This window comes from Hypomesus nipponensis, chromosome 21, assembly GCF_054491055.1.
Source record: "Hypomesus nipponensis isolate SF chromosome 21, ASM5449105v1, whole genome shotgun sequence".
NCBI lineage: Eukaryota > Metazoa > Chordata > Actinopteri > Osmeriformes > Osmeridae > Hypomesus > Hypomesus nipponensis.
In genome coordinates, this window is record NC_140381.1 from 4730065 (window position 1) to 4748832 (window position 18768).

The 18768-nt window shown below is 41.9% G+C and overlaps 1 protein-coding gene across 1 annotated transcript; it reads left to right on the forward strand.

Moving 5' to 3' along the window:
* The first annotated feature begins 1442 nt into the window (after positions 1–1442).
* cxcl18b (chemokine (C-X-C motif) ligand 18b) lies at positions 1443–2907 on the forward strand. The gene is made up of 4 exons (XM_084685704.1): positions 1443–1638; positions 1836–1950; positions 2094–2177; positions 2422–2907. The coding sequence occupies exons 1-4, from the start codon at positions 1566–1568 to the stop codon at positions 2480–2482; spliced, it is 333 nt and encodes a 110-aa protein (XP_084541830.1). The 5' UTR covers positions 1443–1565; the 3' UTR covers positions 2483–2907.
* Positions 2908–18768: the final 15861 nt, after the last annotated feature.

Consider the following 18768-nt stretch of genomic DNA (forward strand, 5'->3'; position numbering starts at 1 on the left):
AGCTATTTAAGGTTGAAATTATTTTTTTGATCAGGCAATTGTAAAAACCTTTTCAGACTTCTTCCATTGCAAAAAACAATCATCTTTTCAATTTGTGTTATGAGTTACCGTACATGTATTGAACTGTAGAACCTACCAGTTCAACTAATGGATGTTAATTTAAAGCAAATGGTTTAAGTTTCCTATTCAATAAATGAGTAATTCCACTTGTCATGCTATTCATTGTCTTTATATGTGTGCATGCAGACAGTAGATTGAACACTAATACTGCAGTAAAACTAAGAAAACCACCAACCAGACACATCATGAGTGATGAGCTCTTAATCACAACCGTAATAATCATGACCACATGTCCAAACAGGTGCTCTTGAACATCAGCCGGCATGCCTTTTCAGAACTCTGACAGAAGAAGGCCAAGGAGCTATGCTCAGTCACTTCACGCAACTATTTCCCATGATCGTCGTCTGCAATCGGGGATTGTCATGATGAACGGTCATCGTCATCCCGTGACGTGTGCCTGAGGGTGTCTGAGCTGATGGAAAAAGGACCAGCTCAACTTTAATCATGCAGTCGTCATCATCTATCCTTCCACTCAATCCCTCTGGAGTTATTCAGTAATTCATTGATAAATGAATATGGCCTCGTTATTCAATGTCAAATGTCAAAGTCAATGTCAGTGATGACTTAAAAAAACACATTTTCGGGACAAATCCAGCCGTGCTTAAAGAGAGCAGAGGGTTAATAACAAAGCTGACTTTTTGTAATTGTAGTTATAATACCCTCAGGTTTTGACTCCCCACCAAGAGAATTCAAGTCGGCCTTATTGCTGGTAAGTCGCACCCAACTTTTCCTGCAAGTAACCCCGACATGTTTCTGACCCATCGAATCGCTGACGTCATAGAGACCACTTCCCGGTAAAGATAAAAGACCTTATCAACCATAACTGTAAAGAAAAAAGTAGTTCCAAATGAGTCAGAAATTAAGAAGTCTACCCACAGCGTCCGGTGTGTGCTGGTGTCTGTAAGAGCCCATCAGTTCCTCCTTGCCAGAGAAGAACAGTCAAACACTGACAGGTAGCTGAGAGGATTCCGGATTTCAAGACAGGTCCCACACTTCTGACTGACTGTAGCTCCTGTCGGAAACAACGAGCATTTTTGCAAACAGGCTTCTTCGTGCACATTTTGGGCATGAGTCACTTCTTCAAGAAGGCTAATTCACCAAAACAGACGGCCACTTTCTCCCAGTCACTGAATTCTTTGTGAGGCCCTAAACTTCCCTCCCTCCCTCCCTCCCTCCCACTCCACCCCCACAGCCTCCCCTCCCCAGCCCACGTTGAACTCATTCCAGAATGCCTCTGTAGCGAGTGTGGAAATTCCAAAGGAGCACTCACTGGTTTGCCGGGAAAACGCGTGCACTCCGGGAAAACCCGACAGCAGCCTATAAAAATTGAATCGGACTCCACAACCTCTTCACTCCACTTGGGATCCTAGAACCTCATTCAACTCTCACTTAAGATCTTCAGAAACTTTGTGACGGCCTCTCACTGCTTAATATCTATTATCAGCATGACCTTCTCACCGAAAGCTTGCAGTCTCCTGCTTGTTGTCCTGGCAGCAGTCTGCATACAGCTCTACGATGGTGAGTACTGAAATCTTTTGAAACGACGTTTCAATCGAACAGATGCACACACAGTGTGCTGCATGATGTGCAAGTTAGAACCTCGCTGAGAGAGAAGGGCGATGTTGTTGTGTTCAATTGATGACATGCATGTTGTTCATTGAAGACAGTTTGTGGTAGTCATTTCTGTCGCTCATTCCCTCACTTTCTCCTCGCAGCCCAGTTCGTTCCAGCCAGGTGTAATTGTCAAGGAACCATCAAGTTCACTGCAGAAATCATATCGGATTTCCAGGTCTTTGAGAAATCCCCCAATTGTGATCACACAGAAATCATGTAAGTCAACTGAGGTTCCTTACATCACTCAGCATGCACCTCTGTGACATAAATGGCATCTGCATGCCATGCATCAATCACCTTTACGCTAACTGTGAAGAAACTGAAGCTTTATTGGGATTTCCTGATGTTGTCATTTGCAGAATAACACTGCAGGAAGACAATGTCAAAAGGTGTTTGAACCTACAGGGAAAGCTGGCGAAAGCCTTTCTCCACTGCTGGAACAGGTAAGACATATCTAGCCACCTCAGTCGTGATTGATATGCATGTCAAAGGATTTACAGTTTATGCCATACTCTTACAGTTAGTAGTCAACAGAGGCACTGAAAGTAGAGGCAACTCTGTCAATGCACTAAGCTCATGGTGTAAATGTTTAAACAGAGGAACACATGTTTTCTGTTATTGTGTATTGAAGTGCTGATCCATTCTGGATTTTATTCATTATTTTTTTCCTCCTCGTTCCAACAACAGAATAAACAAGGACGAGAGCCAGAAGATGACATGTCTGAACAGGAGAAACAAAGCCAAATGACAAGAGAAGAAACAATCAGATCTGGACCCACGGAGCGGGCCTCCAAGAAGTCATGTGACTTACGGGAAGTGCATATCAGAGTCGGAGTACCACCCAACTGGAGGAGGGGAAATAAAAAGGGGGGGAGAGAGAGAGAGAGAGAGAGAGAGAGAGAGAGAGAGAGAGAGAGAGAGAGAGAGAATTGAATGAAGGAACATTACATGATATGTGTCTTATAGCCACTGAAAGTCAAAAACTGTTTTAAACAGGTGTTTTCTTGAAACTTATATTGCTTTGGGAAAATATTGTTGTGAAATACGCAAAAAGATGTGCATTAAGAAGAAACTGTATTACAGATGTTTATTAATGATGGAATAAATTATTGTTTTGTAATTTAAGTGAAAACATCAGTGTGATGAAATAAAAACTTTTATACAACTTAACAATTGTTGTCTGTATGAGGTGTGACAGTACACAAGACAGAACATGTGATTTCCAGTAATCTGGTGAGTCTGGCAGCAATTAAGTTATTCCAGTGACAGTAAAATTAAACTTTCTAACAGCTGGACTCAACAGCTGAAAGGGTTTTCTGAAAGAAAGAGAGGGAGGGAATGACAGAGAGAGAAAACTTGTGCGGGCCAAAACATCCTCCCTGTAGATGTTTAACAGTCCCTCACTGAGTTGGTTGTGAAGTTACTGAACCACTCCATGTGTTTTCATAACTCGTTGGAAAACAAAATGATCTTGTTTGATGAGCTTATCAAGTGCAATGATAACATTGGTTTCATTTCTGCTGTATTTAGAGTATGCAGAAGACTTTAAAACTGTCAGTCTTCCCACCAGACATGTTAACGTGAAGTCTGAGCTTCCAAACATTGTTTCGGTTGTCCCAATGCCAATTGAAATTGAATAAAACTTGAGCTCTGTTGGTGTAATCAGGGATTTAGCACCCAGCTAAAACACTGGCTCTACATACATGGAGCAACCTTATGATGGTTTTCATTTTGGCCCACTCTCCCCTCCGGCGAGAATCCTGGAGTTCGGAGTGATCCGCCAAACCAACACGTCTTGATTTTTTTGACCGTTCTTCAGCAGTGGAGATAAATGCTGCCTGTGGACATCTTAGTCCACTCTGGGGAAATCAGAGGAAGCACTCTCTCTCTCCAACAAAGCACAGGACTCTGGGAGGGAAAAGATCCCCCATAAACTTTGTGATTTCTAGTCCTGGGGGCTCTCCGTTCCCTCTCCTTGCTTTGGACATGCACACACACGCACGCTCACACACACATCATATTGCTCTCAGGCAGACAGAGGCACACAAGTACATGTGCGCCAACACACCAGTAGCCTCCCACTGAATGATCTCATCCAAATTAGAAGTGTCATGATCATCCAGAAAGAAAAACAAACAGATGAAGGGAGGCTTACAGTAGGCCTACGCTCAAGAGCCTTGCTTCAGGCATGGCCAGGATCTGTTTACTGGCATTCATTTTCATTTGTAATACGATTTTGTCCTAGCAAAGCACAGTACAGGGAGAATTCCAACCTGCTATCTCATGAACTGCAGTGAACTGCTCTAACACTGAACCCCCATGTACCCCTCAATTACAAGCAGCTCAGCAAGATATGAACATATTTTTACAGGAAAGAAGAAGGTTCTAACGACCTGCAATTGTTATCAGCAGTGCAAGTACAGCCGTGCACAAAAGTATTGGGAGCGACATACATTTTGTGTTTGCAAAGCTTGCTGGGCCTTGGCATAAAGTGACTGCTAAGATAATTTCAGTAAGTCATATCATCAGCACAGGGGAAAGTGTTAATTAGTTCTAGCCAGGTGAAATCACTCTATCATTCTGATTGGATTTTAAAAGCAGATTGACTGCTGTAACTGACTAGTTACATATACTGAAAATTTTCGCCCTAAAAAAGCTCAAATATATATGGAATGTGCCTTATTGTATTCCAGTATTCTATAGAAACGTGAAAATTTTTTCCCCAAATACTGAACCAGCAAACTTTGCAAAACACAACATTTGTCATTGCCAAAACGTATGGCCACGACTGTAGTAATGAGGGTAAATAGTTTATTGTTGTTTAGTGTTCCTCAAAACACAAGAGCTGTGAAGGGTTCTTAACCGATAAAAACAACACAAGCATCAGCGATGAAGCACCCTCACCTTATCAACAGCGAGTTCCACTGTCTCGCGGCGTTTCAAGTTTTCACAGTTGCTACTGATAATTTGTCAGGTGCTTTGTAAAGCCTGCGACAAGCACCTTAAATTTTTTAACATTCTGCGGCAAGCCAGTTAGTCCTGAGAGGATGGTTCTGCATTCAATTTCCATAATATTACAGTATATGTTGTTACCAAACTCTTTGAAGTTTATATATAGCTTTTAAAAACAAGGAAGAGCTACTGTGTCTGAAAAATACTCTACCCCTTTTCCAACTCTAGTGGAAGAAAATCAAAGTTGTTTGAGAGCTGCCACTGGTTTCTTTGCAGTCCAACAGACCCATGCTGTTCGTCAGATGTGTGGGGAAAAGTTTTTTTTCTCTCTACATTTTTTTTCTTCTTTTTTTTGCAACCCAATATTTTATTTATACAAATGGAACTCACCCAATCGCTAGATGGAGCTGTCAGACAAAAGGAAACGTATAAATTGGCCAAAGCACGTCTGCTCTATCCAGTATTCATGCCTTTTCTGGTGGCGCTAGGCTTTCATGTGCTTTGCATGGACCAATGCTGTGGGTCGAAAAGTGGACGTCAGTTTGAGATAAAAGAATTCAAGACAAAAAAAGACATGACAAGTAAACAACTGGATCAAATGAGAAACGTTCTTTGGTTTATCCTGGAATGGATACTCTGAATTAAAGTATGTCAGAGAATATCATCAGAAGATTGTGTGTTATTCATCTGTGTGTGTGTGTGTGTGTGCTTTGTAACTTCTATTTCTTTCTGTCCTGAGTGTGTGTCAAGGATGTGTGTTTGTGTCTGTTTTGTGTGCGTGTGTGGGCTGTGTGCCTGTTCTGTGCATCTGCCTGTCCTGGGTGGGTGTGTGTTTGTGTCTGTCTTGTATATCTGTCCTGCGTGCGTGTTTGTGTGTGGGAGGCGCGTGTCTGCTCTGAGTGTCTGTGCGTGTGCGTGTGCGTGTGCTGAACGCCCGTCGCGCCACGTGCATAGGAGAGCCTGAGGCACAGGAGAGTAAAGTCGTCGTCCCCCCCCCCATTTCTGGGGTTGTCAATCAGAGCAGCCTCCAGCCCTGTACATAAAGGAGGACACAGGGGCCTGGCTGCTCCAGCCTGGTATCATGGAGGGCCTTCAGGGGCTCCAACAGAGACTCTGAGATTCCCCACACACACAACTGTCATTTCAAGAGCACAGGTAGTGTGTGCCCTAGAAAGAGAGAGAGAGAGAGAGAGAGAGAGAGGGAGAGAGAGAGAGTGTGAGAGAGAGAGAGAGAGAGAGAGAGAGAGAGAGAGAGAGAGAGAGAGAGAGAGAGAGAGAGAGAGGATCTGAGTTGAGAGCAAGCAGAAGTGAGAGACTGAGGATGTGTAAATGACAAGGGGGGGAGAGGGGACACACATGGCCCCTGTCAATAGACTCCCACACACCTCGATACAAACTAACGCCATCATCTATAGGACGGAATGACCATAATCCTTGTCTAAACTTGATTTCCCAGACATAAGTTATGAACGTGCGATGATGATATACAACTCTTGAGGATTCTTTTGCTTCACGGTTGGCTAGGCAAATTACGGCACAAAATGATTCTTGCTCTGCTGACTTTTCAAATTTGAATCATTGCTTTTATCATGCCCGTAATAGACCCAGGTGGACGTGTCATTACATCTCAATCAAATCCACCGGATTTCCATACGCTTGAGGTCTCGATGATGATGTCGGCGCCGGCTCACGTTTACAGCGCCAAGAGCGAGCCGAAAATGATCACTGAAAATAAATAAATAAATGAATACAATCAAATTAAAAAACGGAAACACAAGGCTGTGTCTCTGGGGATTGTTTCTGGTCACTGGTTCATGACTTTTATTGCTGAGCTGAGGCACTAAGACACAGTGTGAGAAGCAGCTTAGGAACACACACTAGCTACAGATCTGATCAGATGACTCGAGTCACACACACACACACACACTTGTTTTCTCTCACTTCCTGATCTGTCTGAGTCTGTCTGTCTGTCTGTCTCTCTCTCTCTCTCTCTCTCTCTCTCTCTCTCTCTCTCTCTCTCTCTCTCTCTCTCTCTCTCTCTCTCTCTCTCTTGCACACACACACATATTCTTACTAACGCACACAAACGCACAAAGAAGATAAGGCACGCTTGTAAATCTGGATGTGACGTATTACTACTCTGAGACTGGAACACTGGGATCTCAGAATGCTGGAGTATTCACACCCTGGCGTCTCATCCTTTTTTATATGCATGAAAAATGCGGCTAAGCTGCAACATCGTATCATCCTAGTATCACAGCAGCATTCATGCAGGAGGCAGAGAGAAGGTAATGAGCACATCTGGAAATTAATTCAGGTCACTTCTATTTTCCATATGGTAATTGTAATAAGGAAAACTACATTTTCATAATGACTACACGTGGCAGTTAGAATTAATCAAGCAAACCTTAATTCCTTTTGCCATTGGAGGAACATGGTCCCACGCATGCTTACAATACCTAAGCTCATCTCTGTATCCGTTAAATTCACATCACATCTGTTTCTTTCTTTCCCCAGCTGGTGGAAGTAATTTGTGTTGTAATTACAGACACACACCTAGAGGGGGCAGCAGATGCACTCTCCTCCGATCTCAAGGTCCACATCAGCATGCTGTCCTGCCCACCTGCTTCCACACACTCCTGTTGTGACCCTGGTGAGGGAGAAGGCTACGGCTTACAGTGTTGCATTCATTAACCTTTTTGGCGCTCGCCCAGACACCAAACAGCACCCATTGGAACCGTTCAGCACTTTGAACGGTTTAGTTAAAGGGTTGTGAGGTGGAGGAAGAAGAGTAGCTGGCTAGAACACTATTAGCACGTATCTGTAAAGTGTCATTTCACATCACTGGGGTAGTTAGTCACAAACGCATGTTGTCGTCATGGGTGCGACAAGAGTTCGCGCTCGACTCCCGGTTTGAATTGGCAACAATCGGACAAGTGTCAAATGTCGCGTGGACTTATAATTGTTGTCCTCCGGACTGTTTGATGTACTCGGTGGGCTAGTAAGCGAGGCTTTCAGTTGATGTTCATGTCATGATAGCCACCGTAGCGTGGCCTTTTAAAGAGGCGAGACAGACGAGCTGCGGAAGGGAGGTCCGTAAACAAGAATGGTAGACTTGACTGTCATCATAACTCTTCTGAGGAAACATTAAAAAGGTTTTCATGGACACTTATCATTGAAATATATGATTGTCATCCTTGTCAACTGACATTCTCAGGAGATAATTACCAAGTGTTGAATGAATGCTCACTATTCCACAATTCCGCTGACAACAAAGCAGAAAGCCATGAAACAATATCTCTGGGGATTTTGTGTTTCACCAGGCTTGAGAGAATGTTGCATGGAGATGCGGAGTGCTCTGTTTCTGTAAATAGATGGAAAGCCAGTCCAACATCAGAAGGAAATGGCACTTTTATTTATTGAAGTGCTTCAGTCCTCAAGTGTCAGGTTTGGGGGATTATTTGAGGTGGCGGATTCTCAGACAGAGACAGTCGAGACAAAAAATAACACATAGAGATTGTGAGATTACTCTTACCTTCACATCATGTTAATATTATTTTTCAGACTAAATATTTGAATATCTGATTTGACAATGGATTTGAAAATGATAAAACAGCGCCAAGCATGTTGCGCTTCATTCCTCCTTCCATATCAGGGATGATAAAGAAACATCTCTAAAGATAACTTTATGCCATTTTTATTTCAAAGTTTAGCTTTTTTTGTGCTGTCACACAAATATTAAACCCCCAAAGTCTTTAAAAAAAAAAAAGCCTGCTCATTCAGCTGCCATGGTAGAACAGGCAGCTTTGTGAAAATGACCTGACGTTATCGAGTGCATCACAGTATCAGAGAAGGAACGAACTGAGATCAAGACAAATTAGAGTTGGAGCATGAGAAAGGACAAAAAAGACGGTTGCGAATCCAAAGAAAAGCAGAAACACAGTTTGCAAGAAGAGAGGCATCAAAAATAGAGCACTGAGAGAAAAGAAGAAACGAGAGCAGTTAGCAGGATGTGCTACTGAAATAACGGCTTGGAAACTAATGGGCAGGGAGAGGAAAGGTTTTAATGAGGGATGGAGAAGAGGAGTGAGATCAAGGTGTATGACTGGAGAATGGTCAACGGAAGAGCAAGACTTAACCAGGGGATCTGAGTGAGACAGACTTAAATATATATTTTAAGTTGATAAAGGAGATATGTATTGTACAAGAGTTGTCTGCTAAGTATATAATAGGCAGAGAGCACAGCTCTATTTCCTTGTCTACAATTGTCTACGTCTCTGATTGACCATCTCCATTGAGTTCACAGACAAACTTTTAACTGTGCCCGTATTCCAATCATCAATGCCAATCTTGGAGGAAATCGATTGGGCCTCTCCCTTGAAGAACAGCCTTCATGCTGGCCCGCAACAGTTACTTTATGGAGCTAACTGGTTGATTGACAGGTCAACCACACCCATAATTGGTTCAGAGCCCCACGGTGACCAATTTAGCAGGCACCACTCTCTGAACTGACGGAAGGAAGCCGGGAAGTTGTGGTCAGAAAATTGTCGAGGAGATAAAGGAAAACTTCTGATACCTCAATTACTTTCATGTAGCTTTGGTGAAAAAACTGCGATGACACTTTACCCCAAGACAACGAATATCAGGTGATAAAACTGTCTGATCTCCTCAAAACTTCCCTGACGAGTCTTAAAATATAGACTATCTTACATTTGCACACAAATCAACTTACAATACAGAAATAGCAGTTCCTGCACTATAATCTTCTTCAAAACACATTCAATATTACTGCAATAATAACAGTTGCAAATGCATCAAAGGGTACTGTAGTTTTCTGAGTGAGGAGAAGAGAAGAGGAGCTAGTATATAAATGAGTAACCCCCCATGGTTTGACTGTAGATTAGCCAACTGGGAGTGCGGTAAGTACTCCCGAAACACACACACAGAAGTCGAAGTATTAGTAGTAATTTCTGTCCTTATAATAAACAATTTTACAAAAAAAACGAATGCACATAGAAATAAATGACATTTAAACATTACTTTAGAAGGCAAACTAAAAACAATATTGCCCTAATAAGGTGTAGGCTAAAGGTTTTTGGGTTATTTGCTTGAGCATTTTATACCCACTCTTTTTACATAATATAGCATGCAACACTGTCACTACTGGGTTCAGGCTATTTAAAGATCAAATAGAACAGAAGTAAAAACAAAAATTCCCCAAATTTCCAACACAATAATGACCATACCTTGGTTTCACAGCATATTCCTTGTACATTGCAGTATAAATCTGTTTTACCAGTTCCATCACTGCCATTGTGGTGGACTTGTTTGCCCTAAAGCCATACTAATGGTCACTAAATAAACATTGTTTTTCTATAAAATTATCAAGCCTTCACACAACAACACGGCTCACTAAACATAGAGTATCGTACATCACACCAACACAAACAAAGTTGTTAACAGGAGCCGGGAGAGGCAAGGTTGAGCAAGTGGCCTAACTACTTACAAGCACAACAAACATTACCACTGTACGGTGCAATTACAATACAGCAGACTTTTACAAGATGGCCATCAGCAACGAGTATTTGATTAATGCTATGGCCTCAGGTCTCCCACACTGTGGCGGATGGAGACTGTGGAAAACAGTCATTCTGAGGCAGCTGGCGTAAGCCCCTAATCACCCCCAGTGCCAGAATAGTAATGTGAACTTGTGTGTGTGTGTTTGTGTGCGTCAACTGGAAGGTCCGTGTGTGTGATAACGTGAAAGAGCATGTAAGTGTGAACACGTGGATTGAGTGAGAATGCCCCTTACATTCATGTACTGTTCACCCTCCTGTGAATGTGTGATTTACAGTATGTTTTTTGAGAGTGTGTGTGTGTGTGTGTGGTTGTGTACAGTTTACAGTATGTTTTTTAAGAGTGTGTGTGTGAGTGTGTGTGTGTGGGGTTGTGTACAGTTTACAGTATGTTTTTTTTAAGAGTGTGTGTGTGTGGTTGTGTACAGTTTACAGTATGTTTTTAAGAGTGTGTGTGTGTGGTTGTGTACAGTTTACAGTATGTTTTTAAGAGTGTGTGTGTGTGGTTGTGTACAGTTTACAGTATGTTTTTAAGAGTGTGTGTGTGTGGTTGTGTACAGTTTACAGTATGTTTTTAAGAGTGTGTGTGTGTGGTTGTGTACAGTTTACAGTATGTTTTTAAGAGTGTGTGTGTGTGGTTGTGTACAGTTTACAGTATGTTTTTAAGAGTGTGTGTGTGTGGTTGTGTACAGTTTACAGTATGTTTTTAAGAGTGTGTGTGTGTGGTTGTGTACAGTTTACAGTATGTTTTTAAGAGTGTGTGTGTGTGGTTGTGTACAGTTTACAGTGTGTCAAGGGACCAGACACATGCTGGGAGTGTTAGCAGCCTCCGGCCAGCAGACTTAAAGCACAGTTAATGTGAGCCACTGTCCCTTGCTCTGTGTCTTCTCCATCAGCTGATACTCACACTCTATCTGTCGTATGTCCGTTAATCTAATCAGCTGAATGAATTGCTCTCTTGCCTTGTCTTTTTCTCTATGTCTCTCTTCCTCCCCCCTCCCCCTCCACTCCCCCCCTCCCCCCCTTCTCTCTCTTTCTATCTCGGCTGCAGTCGTCCAGTGAGTGATGTTTAAAGAAAGTCCAAGCTGCACAGTCCAAATTCGAGGCAAAACGTGCTTTGAAATCACAATGCAGTCTTGGATGTTTGCCTGGCGTGTTCTGGGTTCATGGGAAGAAGAGTACACACACTGTTGGGTTAGACTAAATGTAGCTTCAACATTTTTCATTTGCTTCATTGACAAGGATCCATTTGGTGATGATAATTTTCGGCTTATGAAAAATGGGAGTGAAAGTACTGGGGCCAAATTAGAAGTGTTGTGTGTTTTAGCCGACAATTAGCCGTGTTGCCAACCACCACACTGGAGTTTGTCAGACTTCACTTTGCAAGTTCAAGAGTCAAACAGATCTTGGTTACCCTTTACAAATTGCACTCTCTTGTAGTCATGTAGCTGTGAAATTAATAGCAAAAATATCCCAAATGAAAGTCCATTAAAACGCCCAGAGCAAAGACTTCAAAGAGTTCACTGAAATGAGTAGGTATCAGATATTTTTTTTCTTTCTTTCTGAGACCAAATCAGGAACCTATTACATTGTTTGCCAGGAACTAGAAAATAAAAATAAAAAATAGGAACACAACAGTCAGTACCCATTCCAGAGCTTAGGGAGTTGTAATTTAGATATCACCATGGAAACCCTTAAAAACTCTTTCATAATTCATTTTGATACCAAACGGATAATCTAGACAGCTTTACGTTTTGCTGTCTCAGCATGGTCATGTGTGGGCGCTTCTCGTATTCATCAGCTCCCTGAGAGCATGCCGTGCTCTCCATAGCCTCCCTTAGGCAGAACACAAGCCATTCATGAAAAATGTATCCGTTCTTATAGAGGGCTTTATGAGCTTTCTCAAGCCAACCCCTTCACTATGTTTTGGGGGAAGTGAGAGCGGGATTTTTTGGTTGTTGTTGAGGTGATGTGTCAAATTGAGTGTCATTGTTTTGGAGTTTGCTTGTGGATCGTGCTGCTGTTTATCGTTTCCGTTGCATGTTTACTCAAAATACATGATGATGTTTTTTATGATGAGAATGAATTTGGAAGACAAGATGATGTTTTTGTGTTCATAGTTGAGGGGGAGAAGACATAATAAAGTGTTATGGTTATTCAGGAGGAGTAGCTACTCAACACTGTTGGACAGACTTGAATCTATCAAAGCACAGCTCTGAGGAAATCTAAAGTGGAAGGCTGAATGTAGTATATGTATCTTCTAGGTCATCTTGACTTGTTCACTTGAAGGAACCTAAATAATATCTCAGTTGGATGAAAAAATACTTCCTTCTGTGCGAAACAAAACATCTCAAATACCTTACACATTTTATCTCGGAAATCAATAACCGACAGGATTATACTTTCTGCAACTTTTCACAATAAAGCCATCCTAATTGTGGGCCGTAATTGCAACAGACATATATCTGATTACTTGCCGAAGGTTTGATTGATCGAGGTGACCTCAAGGGGCAGCCTGAATTGAGAACGCAGAGGGTGGAATCTGAGAGCATGCGTTGAGAGAATTATGATGTGCGATACATTGATTCATTGTGAAACAAGCTAAATGTAAAACAGACAATCTTCCGATGGTCTGTTTCCACAAAATACAATTCCATACAGCAAAACTATGGGAAATGTATTTGTAACCATAAGGCATGAACAGATTTCCAGATATTTAGGTTTTTGTTATTATCTTTGAAAAAACGATTCTTGCTCTGTGGAGCTTGCCTGTTCAACATGACTACACCAATCAACAAACAAACTGAAGTTTATTTCATACTTTCACACTTCAAACTGTGTTCCCCACTGCCTCGTAGATTTTCTATCCCATGTTTAAGGTGTCTTGAGGAAAAATAACGATGCTCTATTGACAAACACCTGATGATGTTGGTGCCACACCATTTATAGTTTCCACACCCAAGGCTAGGGTGGAGAACAAGGTCACTGGACTGAATTGCCACAGCTAGGTCAGGCCCCAGGGGCACGTGTGTGTGTGTGTGTTGGTGTTCGTGTGTGTGATTACGGTGATGTGTAACCCATTTAGTTGTATATTCTGAAAGTACCTCTTGAAGGAAAGTAACCAAAAGGAAAGAAAAATATTGTGTACTGTATCAGAATGAAGACTAGAAGATTATCTGTTCTTGTCTGTATTAAAGTATGTGTTAAAGCCTCAAAAGAAAGTACATTTAAAATGACCACCACAACTTAAACTATGCACTTGTAATTGAATGAAGGCACAACTCTTTTGTGATGTGTTGAGAAGAAGTTGAAGGAAAATGGACGCGCCCCAATTTCCGCATTGGAATCAGACTTTGAATAAAAAATTTAACAGCTTTGGATAGAACGTTGTTATGTCATTTCCAAATATTAAATTGGGTTACTTGTCTGTGCATAGGGGGACTGACAGTTGGAGTTTTTGCTCAGCAATAAGAAATCAATTCTCAATTCTCTGCTTCCCTTGTCCCTGCAGGGCAAGACTCATGGAGGAGCCTTGAAATCCTATTTAATAATCAGGCATGGAAAACATGCTCAGCCCATGGATAATAGACTATTATATAATGTGATTACAAAGGGAGCAGATAAGCTTGAAACAGTAATTGAAATATCATTCACACATTGTACATACATAAAAACCACTCTTGCTTAGATCCGGAATTGGACGTACAAGAAACCATTTTTCATTATCTCTGCTCTGTTTTATAGGCATACATGAAGATGTCTAGCAACTCAAGTCACTGGCAATCGAAGATGTCTATCAAATTAAGTGACTAGCAAATTAATCTTACTTTACCACAGGGAAAGTGGAATCATGTTAGTGTTGATCGATTTACGTTAGTGTGTACTGGCTGCTACACAATGTTACAAAATACTGATTTAGCTCAATTTATTAGGGCAGAACACAGCTATGAAGATTAATACATTTTGCCACCAATGATTCAATTTGTGTGTTTCCCATCAGTTTCATTATACAATGTTTTCAAAAGTACTCAGTGAACACAGACCTTCCCACCCAGACACGCCAACCATGTATTTAACCAGGAAAGGGAGTCAGGTGGCTGAACGGTGAGGGAATCGGGCTAGTAGCCTGAAGGTTGCCAGATCGATTCCTGGCCGAGCCAAATGATGTTGTGTCCTTGGGCAAGGCGCCTTGCCTCGGGGGAATATCCCTGTACTTACTGTAAGTTGCTCTGGATAAGCGCGTCTGGTAAATGTAATCAAGTACTGTCTTTAACAAACTCCTTCAAGGTCTGTAACTTCTTTGACTCCGCTCCAACAAAAGGCTAGTGTTTTGGGAGACAGCAGACCTCCCAGTGTAAGACCACAGATGCACTTGAGTAATATAAAATGCAAATAGAAACACTTCAAGAGGCTCAGCCAACGAGTTGTCCAATCACCTTTGAAGATCACTGGTCACTCAAGCTGTGTGTCTCCTGGGTAGGTTAAGAGCTATTGGTTGGTAAAATACTCTGAACTCTTCCCTCCCTCTCTCTCCCCCCCTCTCTCTCTCCGTACTCCAAACCTTCTTTCATCCCCGCTTCCCAATCAATCAGTGCCACAAACAGCGGGGTGGCATGGTACTATCAATACACTCCCATCAATATCACTCAGACTGATGGAAGGAATGATGGAAGGTTCTGGATAAGAATCACGACATGCAGGGGCGCCGTATAGGGGGGAAAAGTAAGGACAATTCCAAGGGCCCCTGACTGACAGGTGCCCCCCAAAAATTGAAAAACTAATAGAAATGATCAACTTTTAAAAAATGTATTTTTTATGTGGCCCAGACTTCCTGGCGGTTGCCCCTGACAACATTCCCTGGCCTTACAGGCCTCATCTCCTACCTCACAATGCCGGGATATTTTTACCTTTGCGAAGTTGTACTTTCTTTTCCACTTGTCGTTTCTTTTCTAGGTTTATTTGTTGTCGTATCTCTTCATTTTGCCTGTCTGTGTCGAGTTACTGTCTCTTTAAAAGTCTGACAACTTTCTCACTTTCTCTTTGTCGATTTTCTCAGTGTGTATTGTAGACCGCCGTTGACATTGACTACCGTCACCTGTCTGTACTCCACATTGACTTACAAAGATGCTGAGGTTCGTGTCTTGGAGGGTAGATTTAGGTGTGTGCATGAGATACGAGAAACATAGATGGAAACAGATATGAAAGGAAACCATCTAAAAATATTTTCATTTCATTACAGGAAAGTTGTAACAATGGAATCCTGGGAAGCCCAGCAAATTGGTTCCCAAGACATTTGTTCTTTGAAGAGAGACAAGAATTCAACAAGTCGGTCTCGACTGCTGCAATGTTTTTAGGTCAAAACCCCTTTAAAAAAAAACGTAACCCGGCAAAATACTAATCTTTAGAACAATGTCAAGTAGAACTGTGAAGCTTGTTTACACTACCGTTTGAATGTTTAATGGGCACATTGTGGGCTATTGTCATTGTGTTCTCTTTGATGGCATAGTTTAAAGAAGACATCTACAGATAGTGTCAGACTAAGGCAAGAGAGACTTATGAAAAGAGAAGGCTGCAGGTTTGTTATTCACTCTGTTGCCTGGCATGCAACAACTCGGAGGGATTGAGAAAGAAAGAAAGAAAGAAAGAAAGAAGGAGGGAGGGAGGGAGGGAGGGAGGGAGGGAGGGAGGGAGGGAGGGAGGGAGGGAGGGAGGGAGGGAGGGAGGGAGGGAGGGAGGGAGGGAGGGAGGGAGGGAGGGAGGGAGGGAGGGAGGGAGGGAGTATTCCATACTCCCTCCCTAAGAATTAGGATTCTGAGGCATTTATATTTTTAGGGCTACTTGCATGTGAAGGGCTACATGTATGTTAAGTATATTCCTTTCTGTCCTCGTCCAGCACACACTCCGGTCTGCCACACAACAGCTGAAGTCTGTGTGCTTCAGCAATGAAATGCATCACTTCTGTTCAGTCCAAATGATGTGAAGGAATTTAGTAGTCTGTGATTAAAGGGCGGTATAATACAAAATGAAATGAATGTATTCAATAAGCAGCTCACTTGATGCCAGAATCTTAAGGTGAAATCATTAATTGTAATCGTTATAAAAAAAAATGCCAGATTGCTGCAGATAAGACACATCCCTCTTCACCTTCAAATACATTTGGAATGGTTCCATCGTCACCAGTATTTTTTTCCTGTTCTAAATCTTTGTAAGAAGTCACAAACTTCCAAATGGCCACAGCAGTTTCCTGTGTCCTCAATCTCCATAACACTAGGACACATTAGGAGATACATTAGCATAACAGTTTAATCAAGAAACTACTTATTGTTGCAACAAGGCTTGGCATCATCAAACAAACAAAAAAAGCATTCTTCTGGAGTAATGGTTCGTAAACTGGGAGAAGAATTGTATGGTTTATGACTAACGGTAACAATTACACATATAAACATTGTAAAAACACTAAACTGTCCATTAGAAACCATCCAAAATTATTAATTTAGATTCATTTATAATCTACCCGTTTTGCATTGCAGAGAGAGAGAGAGAGAGAGAGAGAGAGAGAGAGAGAGAGAGAGAGAGAGAGAGAGAGAGAGAGAGAGAGAGTCTGTTAAACTGAACAAGGCAGCAGCAAATAAGAAAGCAATACATTAACAATAGATACCGAGGACAAGGTAAGGGATGGATCTGTATTTCCTATTGAGGAGAGGAGACTCTATTGGCTCTGGCCTTGGAAAAACATATGTTTGTCTTACTCTGAGACTTCTGATTCTGCACAAAAGCTTCATGTCAGAGTGATGTCAAAGGCTGTTCTTGGGTCCACGATGATGGTTTCTGAATGGTGTGTTTTCAAACTGACTTAAAGGCACGACAGGGACTGGAGCCTTTTTTTATGACCCAGAAATGTATTTATAGAAAGAAAAGTTTATTTTGTTTTGTATTATGACATAGTTTAATAGATAAGATGCAAGGAGGCTGTGATTCCATAACTGGATTGTTGGATTGTTACAGTTTATACTGCAATCGTGTCAATACTCTAGTCTAGCATATGGTTCCACTAGAGGGAGTGCATCTCTATCTTTTTCTATGGTTCCTGTACCTCCCTCTGCTTTTGTAGGTCAGGAGAGAGAGAGAGAGAGACAGAGAGAGAGAACGAGAGAGAGTCTCACAGTCTGTTTATCTAAGTTGGTGCATGGAAGGAGTTTAGAGAGAGGGAAAGCAGGATCCACTATCGTTTCACACGACAGGTATGCGGCCACATTCTGTTGTAACTACCCTCTACCTCCTCCACCTGTTCTGGGAGAGAGATGGGTTAGCCCCCCCCCCCCCCTCCCCACACACACACAGACACACCCCCGCACATACAGACGCACACACACATACACACACCTTCCATCTTCCTTTTCTCTTTGTCCCCCTGACCAGGTGTCGTTGCTCCACAGCAGTCTTTATCGCCCGGAGACCAAAGGTACTTTTATTCTGCAGTTGTCACCGGCTGTTCCCTGTATCTCACTAAGCGATAGAGACGATAGCAGCTTGGGTGATTTGATTGGCTTTGCTGCCGGGCCAGTGCAGTCCCAGCTCCACTGTTGGGTTAGGGTTAGCCCAGGTCTATTCTCAAACGCTTTGTCAGTTGAAGGAGGGCTGTTGAGACGGCAGCCATCTTCATTTGTCGTTGCCTAAATGCTTTGTCATTATCAGGCATGTTCATGGACTTTGCTGGTAGGTTCAATATGGGACAAGTAAAGAAATCATGTGGGGAAAATGAATGAGAAACGATAGCTGTAAAAATGAAGTGCTTTAGTAGATTGCCACTACACTGACAACTAGCGCCTATTCAAACTAGGGAGTATTTCCCCAGTGCATGGTGAGAATCTCAGTTTCATATACAGGAACTCAACCATACAATCAATTTCCAACACATCCTGATGATTTACTATGCAGACTACAATGCGAAGCTCAGCAATCGGTTTCCCAGCAGTATATTAAAATTAAACGATTTGGTTACTGTTATTTTCTACTGTATTATAACCTTTTTGAACTTTCCAGTTTTATGAACTGTAGGACATTGTCGTGGACTCACAACTTGGTGTGGTCCAGGCCTTTGTTGTTTTTGCACAGGATGAATCCTGCAACAACTCCCATTACTTTTAAACAGCAAGACTCTAGAATTTGCTGAAAGATGGTCAAACCAAGAGAGAAACAGATTTTTCTTCATGACGAGACCCTTTGTGCTGACATTGATATCACACCTTTCATTGGGAGAAAAATACTGCTGGATCAGTAGTATGGATTTCTCACAAAAGCTCAGTTGCTGGTATGCTACGTTCTCAAGGAAAGCAGTTAATAATATGACAGTCTGACAAAGCATAACCATGGAATTTTAGGCTGTTATGTTGTTACTTTTATGTTGTTATGCTAGTTTTGAATATACATTTGCATTGTAGTCGTTCATTTTGAAACGTACTACTATACTGTGCTTTTTACTTTACATGCCTTCCAACAGACAAGC

What these genes read in the sequence shown, in the direction of transcription:
- cxcl18b (XM_084685704.1), top strand. Translation starts at nt 1,566, where the DNA reads ATGACCTTCTCACCGAAAGCTTGCAGTCTCCTGCTTGTTGTCCTGGCA. An exon ending in CTGCATACAGCTCTACGATG is followed by an intron (nt 1,639 to 1,835) that starts GTGAGTACTGAA and finishes TTCTCCTCGCAG; the next exon opens with CCCAGTTCGTTCCAGCCAGG. An exon ending in TGTGATCACACAGAAATCAT is followed by an intron (nt 1,951 to 2,093) that starts GTAAGTCAACTG and finishes TGTCATTTGCAG; the next exon opens with AATAACACTGCAGGAAGACA.